This window comes from Thunnus albacares, chromosome 14 (genome assembly GCF_914725855.1).
Source record: "Thunnus albacares chromosome 14, fThuAlb1.1, whole genome shotgun sequence".
Lineage (NCBI taxonomy): Eukaryota > Metazoa > Chordata > Actinopteri > Scombriformes > Scombridae > Thunnus > Thunnus albacares.
The window spans coordinates 3,721,823-3,733,678 of record NC_058119.1 but is presented as its reverse complement, the minus strand read 5'-3'; the positions used below and the strand labels follow the sequence as shown (position 1 = coordinate 3,733,678).

General features: G+C 39.1%; 1 protein-coding gene across 2 annotated transcripts; it reads right to left on the bottom strand.

The window, feature by feature from the left end:
* Window positions 1-1,867: 1,867 nt before the first annotated feature.
* On the bottom strand, window positions 1,868-11,568 carry LOC122997525 (cationic amino acid transporter 2-like). 2 transcript variants are annotated; one of them, XM_044373718.1, is made up of 12 exons: window positions 11,366-11,565; window positions 10,709-11,094; window positions 9,401-9,556; window positions 9,126-9,291; window positions 8,426-8,562; window positions 8,091-8,313; window positions 4,615-4,751; window positions 4,186-4,288; window positions 3,667-3,791; window positions 3,278-3,444; window positions 2,590-2,698; window positions 1,868-2,423 (listed from the first exon to the last, which is right to left on the bottom strand). In XM_044373718.1, the coding sequence occupies exons 1-12, from the start codon at window positions 11,374-11,376 to the stop codon at window positions 2,302-2,304; spliced, it is 1,842 nt and encodes a 613-aa protein (XP_044229653.1). In that variant the 5' UTR covers window positions 11,377-11,565; the 3' UTR covers window positions 1,868-2,301. The 2 variants fall into 2 exon arrangements, with proteins under 2 accessions (XP_044229653.1, XP_044229654.1); XM_044373719.1 differs by lacking the exons at window positions 8,091-8,313; window positions 8,426-8,562 and having other exon boundaries at window positions 11,366-11,568.
* Between the last annotated feature and the right edge of the window lie 288 nt (window positions 11,569-11,856).

The following is an 11,856-nucleotide window of genomic DNA, read 5'->3' as shown; positions in this document are numbered from 1 at the left end:
GTGCTTTCATATATCAATTCTCCTCCCCCTCTTCCCTTTCTCCAGTAGCACTAAGGTGTGGCCATATTGCAGTGGCCACGTTCCACTGCTTCTTTAATACGCAGACACATCCTCTAATTGCAATCAAAACAACAAAACAACATATGTCAGGCCCTCAGAGACTGGCACCAGCATGTCCTGCAGGCTCCACAAATGAAGAGTGATGCTTGACAAATGAACACTAAATTAGCTTCTACAACTGGAGCCCAGCGTTCCCTGCATCCATCAGAGCTGAGAGTGAGGGACAGCAGGGAAAAGGAGGGTGATGGGATGGATGCATTTGGCAGTGTGTGGATGAGAAATGGAGAAATATCATAGAGAAAGAACAGAGAGATAGAAAGCAGGAAGAAAAGAATTAGAAATAGGAAGCAGGTTATTTTCTGTTGCGTTATGGGAAATGTAGGCCTAAGGATACCCCATCCTCAACTGCACAGATTTTCATTCTTTTTCATTTATTTATTTATGTGACAGGGACAATGTTCATTAATCAAAAGAAACGAAATGTAAATGAGTCAGAGTTTGCCTAAAAGGCAAATTTTGATAATTATTTTCTTTCATCTGTCCCTTGTGAGTCCTCCAACTTTAGGGAAGTGCAGTACTAAATAACTGAATAACTCCATTAAGTTGGTGACAGTGCTGACCAATATCCTCCAAAGGCAAAGACTGAACCAAAGAAAACCATTCCTAATTACTTTTTGTGGTTTTGACATTTCTGTCCAGCCCCAGTACACTCAAGATGAATGAATTTGTGTTCCTCAGAGATTGAAACAAAATACATTGAAAAGAGAATTACTTAATTAAAAATAAATTTTAAAATGCAACATTTCAGAAAAATTTCCCCATTACTGAGAATAGATGCGGTCAGTACATGTGCAAACAAATCGTTCACACTGAATCTTCAAACTGGACTCACTTTATCACTGATTGAATCAGCAGTATTTAGCAGTGGATCTCCTCTGACAGGTGACAGAAAACACTATTAGCTCTGTCATACACAATATGTTTCTTGCTGGATAAAAGCTTATTGAAATTTACCTAACAGTAAGGAAGAATCAAACTGTTGCAATATGCATTTGATGAGTTCAAACTAGCAACCGACTATACTCACTACTGAACTGGGAACAGTTAGAAACAGACTTTACAGGGATTGCTTAGCTAAGAAAAGACGTAGCGGCTACACCCATGTTAGTGGCTGCTGATCTACTGTATATAGCATGTACAATGTTTATAATGGTCACCATCTTAGTTTAATGTGTTAGCATGCTAACATTTGACAAAATACAGCTGAGGCTGATGGGAATGTTAATTTTGCAGATACTTTCTCACAAATGACAAATTAAATTTTCGACCTCATGATGGCGCTAGATGAAAAGTCTTGACCACTAATGACTAATAACTAAAACTTCATGGAGAAGAAAAAAGAAAACATCAGAGCGTCAAAGTCATTAGGATTCATTATCTGGCAATCATTAATATCTGTACAAAATCTTGTGCCAATCCATCAATTAGATGTTAGGATATTTCACGGGATATGTGAAAACTTTGACCTGCAGATGATGCTAGAGTATAAATCAGGGATCACCAAAGTCATGGACTGTATATCTCTACCACATTTCCTGGCAATCTAGACTATAGCTGTTGAGCAGATTTTTTCTTTTTTGTAATTGGGGTGAACTGATCCTTGAAGAAGGTCACAATAGTGAATGAACAGTGATGAAATGTGCTTGGAGTCATATTTCCTAATACATACAATACTTTCAAATGAGAAATTAGAGAAAGCACAAATGGATAACGGGGAAAAAAACACTTCAACTATTATACACTCAAGTGACTTTTTACAAATTTATTACAATTTTTCTTACATGTTTAAATTAACTTATTGAACATTTAAAACTTTTGTCATTGTCTAAGACTGACATTTCAGAGCACTATCCATGACTACATAGTCTTGAATGAGTGATCAAGCCATAATGGATAAAACGACTGGATATTTATAAGTAACACAGCATTATATAATAAACATTATATAATATACATTTTTAGGTACAACACATACTTTTTTGCATAATTTTAACTAAACATTTGTTCACATAAAAACATGCACCAAGGGATACTTCAAGTACTTCAGGTCATTTCAACTCTGGCTGAATCTTGTATAAAATACTAAAAAGATTTCAAGGTGATTCCTTGATCAGCTTAACCTATATTTTGCTTGATCCATGCAAGTGGACAGCAGTACGTCACACAATTCAAGATACAATCTCAAGCAGCAGAATCCACAACATTACTGTTTACATTGGCGATATTCAGCTGGGTGCGAGCCTCCCGCAGCCTTTGTTTTTGGACACTGTGACGAACCCCATAGCCGAAGTAGATGATCAGGCCTATGGAAAGAGATGTGAAGTATTGTAATTATGATTTATAATGATATCTTTGTTTATTTAGAGCCCTCCATCTACAAATTATGCATAGACATGACTAATAAACATGAATAAAAACATTCCACACTAGGCTGGTTATTTAGGGCAGTGGAAACCAGTTTGTCCTTACCCACTGCCATCCAAACAGCATAGCTGATCCAAGTTTCTCCTCCCAACTGAACCATCAGATAGGTATTCATGAAGACACTTAAAACAGGGACTACAGGTAGACAGGGAACCTACAAAAACAGAACTCATGACTGATTGTGTATGTTAAAGCAACAGTTAAACATTTTAGAAAATGCGCTTATTCGGTTTCTTTGCACAAGTTTAATACCACTCTCATGTCTGTACACTAAATATGAAGCTACTGCCAGCAGCCGGTTAGCTTAGCATATGACTGGAGATAGGGGAAACTGCTAACCTGGCTCTGTCCAAAGGTAAAAAAAAAAATACCATTAACAAGGGGTTATATATACATATATACACATACACTTTTTTTTTTTTAGAAAGGTTTGTAGAGAAAGTCGGTCTCAAAACTTTTAAAAATATGATTTAAAAAAAAATTAAACAAAAATTGTTTACTTTAAACAGCAGTCGTTAAGTGTTGGTTGAACCTTGGTTGGCCTCTCTTCATTGGGTACATCACTTCTGCTCCGTAAACTTTCTGTGCCCTGCAACAGCCCCATACCAAGGCCCACTAACTGACCCACCAAACAGGATATCCCTATTGGAGCTGTAAAGGCGCAAATCCTCGAGATGCATGAAATCCTACATTTAGAGCTGAGTGCCCACCATCATCACCCCTCCAAGTTTACCATGAAAGCAGCTTTAGTTGTGCTCTGTGGCTGTCTCCAGATGATAACAACAGCGAAGACCAGTGTCAGCACAAGGACAAAGACGAGCAGCACACTCCACAACTCTCGCCTCTGGAGGGAATGCAAAGCCTCGGACAACACCAAGCTTAAAACGATAACCAGGAACACTGGGGAGAAATCAGAGCAGTCAGGTAAATCTTTTAATATTTGGAACTTTGTTTGGTGCCCACATCTCTAATAGCAAAAACGTTTTGTGCATTTATGTTTCTGGATCTCTGAAAAGTGGCTGTGATGGGAAACGAGTATGGGTGGCCACCGGAAGTGCCAGTTGGAGACAACCAAGCCATGGCGGTTCATAGGTGACACAGCAGCAATGAAGGATTACTTACAAATAATGATGGTGACTATGTTGACATTTTTAGAGGTGCGCTGGGTAGGTCTTGAAGGAGGCCTCAACAGTCCCATTACTGTAAATGGTTCTGAACTATGGACAAAACCACTGTCTTCTTTGTATCTGGGAAGAAAAAAAAACATCATGCTTCTACAATTGCAGAGGTAGGACTTCTGTGATAAAATTGAGCTCTATTAAAACTAATTAATGATGATGCAAAACAAAACAGTTAATATTCATGCATTTTGTCGATTCCATTGGTTTTTCTTTTCTGTTTGGCTTTCCCAATGTGCTTTTGGGAAATTTGGACACAAACTGGAATTACAACAACCTTTCTATGGAATAGTTTCTAGTTATTCATGTTTTAATAATGGAATGCACAATGAAGAGATGATAGAGCGAGGAATGTAGCATTTGTCCCCCATCACTTCCACTGGAAGAGCATTAGGAAGAGATCTCAGACAATATGGACAGAAAGAGGAGGTTGTGTTTACATTTGGTTAAACAGTGTACATACCTTAATATGAGAATGCACACTGCAACAAGAGTGTAGGCAAAGATGGTCCCAATTGAACTCATGTCAACCAGTGCCTTTAAGTCAAATAACAGGACCATGAATGCTGCAAAGACATTCAATTGTATGTTATTGAACAAACAGTGATATCAATTCTGTTAAATCTATGTTCATTAACAAAATGGCACCACTGACTCACCTCCACACCCTTATTTTTCCAACTCGTTACATAAAGGACACACTACTTCCTGCAGTGGCACTGAATATTTACACTAGATGTAAATCTTGTGGTGCATGATTTCCCAATATGAGTGTAATTCCCAGGGGTACTGGTCTTTTTTTAAATACATAATCACTAACCAGATGGTTATCCAAAATCTAAATCTGTGACCCTATCACACATTATTCCAAGTATTACTGCAATTGGCTTACCGGCCACAGCTCCTGAAGACAATGTGGCGAAGACAGGACTTTGCCTAGAGCTCATGTAGCGAAGGGGCTTAAAGAGCAGGCCGTCTCTTGCCATAGCAAAGAGCACTCTTGGCATTGGAAACATCACTCCAAGAAGACTGTAGAAAAAAAAATAACCTGGATTATTTTGGAAAGTCCACTTTAGCTGAACTAAGAGCATGCCAACAACACCAAAGTTAGACATTCAATTTCATCAATGAACAAATGGATCTTCATTTGAGTCAAACAATTTGCCTTGGAGAGGCAAGGCAAGATTTAGATGCATGATTTCTCCACTATAACAAAGACAGTCCAGACCAGCCCATCCAAATAACTCAAGAATATTAAAATCCATGTAAAGCAATAATAAATATTTGTTCTGAGTTTGTCACACCAAAGCACAATGTGTAATTAATTACCAAGCCAAATTTGAATGATTAAAAAAAAGAAAGAAAAAAAAAATCGCCAGCTTTATAAAATTAGTTTTCAAAATCATGGAAAAATAAGCAGTATTCGCTGCTCTGAAATGCTGAGGGTGTGTCCGCTGAAAGCATTTGAACAGCCTTTGAAAGCCCAATTGAACAGTCTGAGATAACAACACGCATACCAAACTCCCGTATAAAAATACACAATTTAAAATAGGCCTTGTTTGTGGGTGTAAGGCAAGTAACATGGATTATATTTTAAAAATAAAGTAACGTTAGGAGCTACTGTTTAATTCGGCTCATATTTTGTAGGTAAATGTGGACTTGTTTCAGCAAAAGTGTAAATTAAATGACTAGTTAACAAACGATCCATCACCAATTATTTTGTTATCATTTTTTCCCAATGGTGTTTGGTGCACTTAACTTTACTCACTTCTCTGCTGAAACATCGTTGGCAGTTTCACTGTGGCCGTCACCCTTGGAGCAATTGCCTCTCACGCCATGCTTATTGGTGAAGTGCTCCCAGCTACACAGCTGGCGCTGAAGCCAAAGCTGCAGGCAGCTCCACCCATCAACGGACGCTTACGCTGTGTTTAAAATAACTCCTTCAGCACTAAAATTGACCGAAAATGGCCCCATTCACCAGTAGCTACAAATTATACGAAGTGAATCCCAGTTGTCCGCGATGAAAGTTTGTAAAACTACTCAGTGTAAAAATAGTAACTATGAGTACATGCACTCTAGTGTTTATATAGTGGAGGAGGGGTCATGCAAGTAACTCCTCTACATCATCGAGCCACCATTTCACGCCCACCCAAAAAAATCCTGAACACAGAAATGGTGAATAACAGTGTAGCACTCCAACTCCACATTTCAGTACTACATAGTTAACAGTCACACATTTTCAACAATTTATTTCTAACATGTATGACTTTAAAACTATCACCCCTTTCTCATTATAATTTGAGTTGTTTGCGTTGACCATCACAAACCTGCTGTGCTGGTAAATGGGAGCTTTCTATGGCTGAATCCAAACAATGACTGAACACTTGTGGACTTTGATCTTTACATACCATGTCCAAGTGTTAAACAATCTCTGACTGCTGCTTGTGTTGACTGGTTTGGCTTCCTGGCTCAGGAGCCAATAGGCAGAGTCGAAGATTACATTAGGAAACTGCCAACACCTGAATGAACTGGACCTCACCCTGTGGAAGTGGCTTCATTTATAACATCTCTCTTCTCTTCCTCCCAGTCTTCCACCAGCCAGTTGGGTTAGGGTTTTGTGTTCTTCACGCATACACTACACTCATCTGCACACTGCATTCATTAACTTACCTAGCTGACTAACATTATTATATTATTTGATCTTAAGTTGACAATGTCATTCTTAAAAACTTTATTCATGTGTATTCCCTTTTTTGTCACTGACTCTGAGCCAATTCATGACAGTATGAGATGAGCAATTTATGCAACTCTGTGCAGGGTCTGCTGATTTTCATGGTATATTAAAAATGCTGTAGACAATGTATGTAAATCTTTCCTCCCACAACGTAGGTGATCAGAGCGTTTTTCTTAGTTGGATGAAAATCAGACTTTGCCTGTTTTACACAGATTATAACAAAAAAGTCCAAATTATCAGGTCACATATTCTGTTATGAGTGCAATATCAATATCAAACCTCTCTGCATCAGTAATCTAGACACCCAACGTTAAAGAGATGTCTTCCAAAATAAATGTGGTACATTTGGAGTGCAGCGTATATACTGGTTATTCTACTCTACTACTACGTTTTTCCTTAATATTGTCAAATGCTTATACAGTTGCCATGTGGAAGGAGATATTTTAGGCACCCCTGGTTCCGGAAGTAAAAATCCCATTCATTTTTCGATGTTGACGATGTTAGGTTACTCACAGTTTGAACTCTTTACAGCTTGGATCAGCATGAAACTCTCCCAGTTATATCATCAGCACAAAGGATGAACAACTGTGTTAGAAAATATCTGGTTCTTTTGTATAAAGTCAAAGGTACAAAACTGTGTACATAAAAATTTGAGGGTAGAAGTTGACTCCCAGGGTGCATCTCAGCAAGAAACAGCCAATCACCAAGCTTAAAATTCTGTCAATGGCAGGCAGAAGCTAAAGATTGCAGTGTTGAGAAAACATATTTTACAACCTACAGAGTGAATCAGTTCACTTTTCATTTCTAGATCACTTTTGAGTGAATTCAGCAAATATGGCGCTGCGTTTTGTTTAGAATTTCAGTGATAAAGCCTTTGGAATTCATTATTGCTCTGATTCACGTCCATGGCTTCTCCATAGCAACGGTAACCGGGGCTCATGGGTATTGTAATATTCTCAGCTGTCCACCATGCCAAAAATCACAGACAAAACGTGATTTCTCAGAAATGAAATTGAAATAATTAAAACTGGTGGTCATAATATAAACCAACAGGATTGTTACATTGTCCGGGAGAATCCAAAGTTTCTATGTTCAGTAACATTGAGGACATTGTTTAAAAGAAAATTTTGAAATGGTAATCCAGAATGCGGATTAACACTTCTGGAACCAGCATCCCCTCCCACTTTGCAACTCTATTGCTATGAATTATTGGCAATCTTCTGAGCAAAGATCTGCACCCCATGTGGACTTTCCGGAAGGCCACAGAAGTGTGCTTGAGGCTCTTTGCAGGCTTGATAAATTGTGGATTTTTACAGTACTATACACTTGCAAATTCACTGCAACATATGCATGCTATGTTACACGCCATGTCTGTGAGTCTGCAAGTGAGGGGAAGTCTGGACATTTGGATTCAGCCTTTGTCACCTGTATTTTCAAGTGTGCAGTTTTCAAGCCATTACCTCTTACTGCCTTTTGGGACTGCCAAAAACACAGCTTAAACAAACTTTAACCCACCTTAATTTTGCTGCCTACCCCTCCATCCCTCAGGAACCCTGGCAGAGCGATTGATCTGCCACTACTGGCTCTCCCCTTTCCAGAATGCCCCATTAATGTAACTGACAACACATCTGTACCTTGTTGAGAGAGCACAAAGGGATCCCACAGCCACAGCATACTTTGCAGGCTCCCAACCAATGTATTCAAAGGCTACAGGTAGAGGACTGTGGGTGTCAAGCAGATAATAGGGCATCAGAAGTGTCAGTGCAGCTGAAACGCCAAAGTAGGCCAAGAAGCAGATGAGCAGGGACGTGACGATCCCAAGAGGTATAGCTTTCTGGGGGTTCTGCACCTCCTCCCCTGAAAGAGCAGGTTGATTAGCATTAGACTTCCTGATGCAGGTCCAACAACTGACGATCTTGAAGTATTTCTTGAAATACATTCTACTCATACTTTACCTACTCAAGAGTACCTGTTGTGGCAATGCAGTCAAATCCAACAAAAGCATAGAAACAGGTTGCAGCTCCAGCCAAAGTGCCATCAAAGCCAAAGGGGAAGAAGCCACCAACGCCCAAGTTAACAGTTTCATTTTGTGCCAATGTCAGGTTTCTGTACAAAAAAACCCATCATTTTTATCATTATCATTCATCTTTCCATTTGTTATTTTATTATGACTTTTATATAAAACCCATTTTAAAAGGGTCAGTAAATATCTCAAAGCCAGGATCCACATAACCAAGATATTTACATGACTAGATACAAGAGATCTAACATTTTTGACTATAAAAGACCTGTGGAAAGGCATCTGAGGAGTCAGAAGTGGTCTGAAAGAGACCTGTGGACAGTTTTTCTCCTGCCATGACTATGATGCACTGTGTGATCAAAGCTGACAGCGGATCTGCTTGGATCCATTCATGTATTACACACAGATCTGACAAACTGTGGCAAAACAATGGGCCATACCAGACTTAATATTATTATTGTCATCATCATCATCATCATCATCATTATGACATGGGAATAACCACCAACCACCAAGACCTGACAGATGGCACTGGGGGCAAGTGAATGTTTTTTTGTAATTTAGCTGAACTGACCCTTTAAGCACATAGGTGAATTATCATAATTTGAATCCAAAATCATCACAAATGTAAAAGGAATAATAATCTTACTCCATTTGTCGTGTTGCATTCAGGATGGTCTCCTCACTAATGCGCCAGTTGTGGATGTCTCCTTTAATGAAGCCAGAGATGATGATAAAAAGCAACACAGCTACATTTACTGCAGTAAAAACAGTATTCAGGACCGCAGACTCTTTCACACCATATGCAAGTATCCCTAAAGTGAAAGGAAAGTAAAAAGTGAAACACTGTAAATGAATTTCAGCTTGCAGAATATCTTTCATCTTTGTTACATCATAACTTCAACATTAAATTGCAGATATTACCAGCGAGCAACATTATCAGCCCAGCAGCAAAGAAGTCTGGGTATGGAGCCAAGCCAGGTGAGTCCATGGGTGTTTCTTTTCCCAGAGTTTCAGCAATAACATTGTCTATCAGGTCATCAAATGTCCCTGTCCAAGCTTTCGCAACACTCGATGTTCCTGATAAGAAGAAAAAAAGTACAAAAATACATTTTAATATATAGGAGGTTATAAATAATTTTTCTTTTAACATTTGAAACCATGGTGCCCTCATAAAATTGACAGTTTAACAATCAAAATCCTCCAACAGAGGGTTCTTTTGCACTGAGTTTGCCTAAATGGAAGTTTACAGTTCTGTGACATTAAAACACAAAGCACATACCGTGTTTAAACCTGCATTTATTGTTTTGCCACTTGGGGGGAGTGCAACAAGCTGTAAAAACTAAATTGATATATTATAAAGTTAATAAAGCAACATGTTAGCAAACAGAATCAAATTTATTGACGAAATCCAGCAGACATGGAGCAATATTAACATTCATTTCAAGTCATGTTTCTGATCACCTAATAAATCCAAGTCCAATATTCACACTCTTTTTACCCCTATTTTAGTCTGTGACAACTCTGGAGAAAAATACCCCTTATGCTCCACTATGTTCACCACCAGCTAGTTGCTAACTGTGTGCTATTTAGTGCTGGGCAGGTAGTGTACAGTGGATCAGAGCCTGATTCTAGAGACTAGAGAGAGGGTTGACTGGTATAATAGGAGAATGAAAACAAACCATACACTGAGGTTGTGGGCTGTAGAACGAAAGCAATGTGCTGAAAGATGCTGAAATGCTCCATAGAGCAAACTGCAGATTTGGATGCTAATTTTCTGTCTGTCATTACAAGTGAGCCCTTTCACAGTCATGCAATCCATTGTGAATACAAAAATATTGATTAGAGCAGCTTTAACTAGAAATGAGTGAGTTGGCTCTCATCTGAGAGCAATACTAATTTGAAAGATCACAAAACAAATCCTGTGCCAACACAAGCATTTTCCAAGTTCCCACTAATAAACTAATAAAATCCATGCAGCCCCCACCATTAAGCATATGCTTTGTCCAGTAATGACCATATACTGGGCCACAGGACTAATATTTTATCATAAACATTGGCAGAGATATTCTCAGGGTGGTTTCTGAGATAAGGGGAAAAACAGTGCAGGATATGTTGGGCAGACTTAATTCATTTTACATTTAAAAGCAGCTGTTTTTCAGAGATCTAAAATTCTATTATTTAATTAACCATTGCATTGCATTTGAATTTTCTTAAACTTTCTTAACTTACCAATGACATAGGACAGCAGCAGGTTCCAGCCAGTCACAAACGCCCACACCTCTCCTACAGTCACATAGCTATAAAGGTAAGCTGAACCAGTCTTAGGAACACGGGCTCCAAACTCAGCATAGCACAACCCTGCAAAGACTGAAGCCACCGCTGCGACCAGGAAAGAGATGATAATGCTGGGGCCGGCCACTTCCCTGGCCACTTCTCCTGACAGCACATAGACACCAGCTCCTAGTGTGCTGCCAACACCTAGACCCACCAGGTCCAAGGTGGTCAGGCATCGACAGAAGTTGGACACCTCTCCCTCTGGCTGCAGTGGCTTCTTACGAGTCAGGCTCCGAATGAACCGCAACACTTTGCCAGAAGATATTCTGAAATCAGCAGCGCTGCCATATAATCAGAACATTAGAGTGTATGGATTTTATCAAGGTAAAGACACAAAGCAGCCACTGAAATTATGGAATATGTGATTGTTTGGCACGTATTTCCTTGGCCTATGTAAAAAAAATCACTTGGTGGGTACACCTGAGTAAAGGAATACCTTGAACTTAATTAACAATGCAATACTGGGAGGTAAAGCAGTAGAATTCATAAAGAGTCTTAGAATACTGTTGACCAAATCTTTGTGCATGTGATGCTAATGTGAACAAACATTACCTAGTAGTCATTTCTAGGCCAGTGTGTTCACACTGCTGCCTACTGGGAAAAGAAAAGCCAGCCTGGGTCCACTGCTGCTGGTGACTGCTGGACAAAGAGCAAAGGGAAAAGAAAAGACTCCTTCCTCCCTCCAGCTTGCAGACTGACACCAGCCCTGCTGCCTGGTACAGGTGCACACCTGAAATCACTTTAGACAATCAGTGCACTAGGGTGAAGGCCTCCTGACTGACATCATTTGCTTCCTTTATTTGATATTTGTGTGTTTTGCTGTTGTGCTGTTTGACATGCAGAAATACTGTTGGCATTCAGATGCTTTGCATTGTGGAGACGAAATGAGAGGATGAGAAAACACTGAGAGCAATACAATTACAAGAAAAAAAGTCATAATATTCTAAGAATACAGTCCTTATTTTTTGAGAAAAAAGTCATAATACTACAAGATTTTAATCTGAGCTACAGGTGCTTGATGTGGTTGTCAATAATAATTTTTC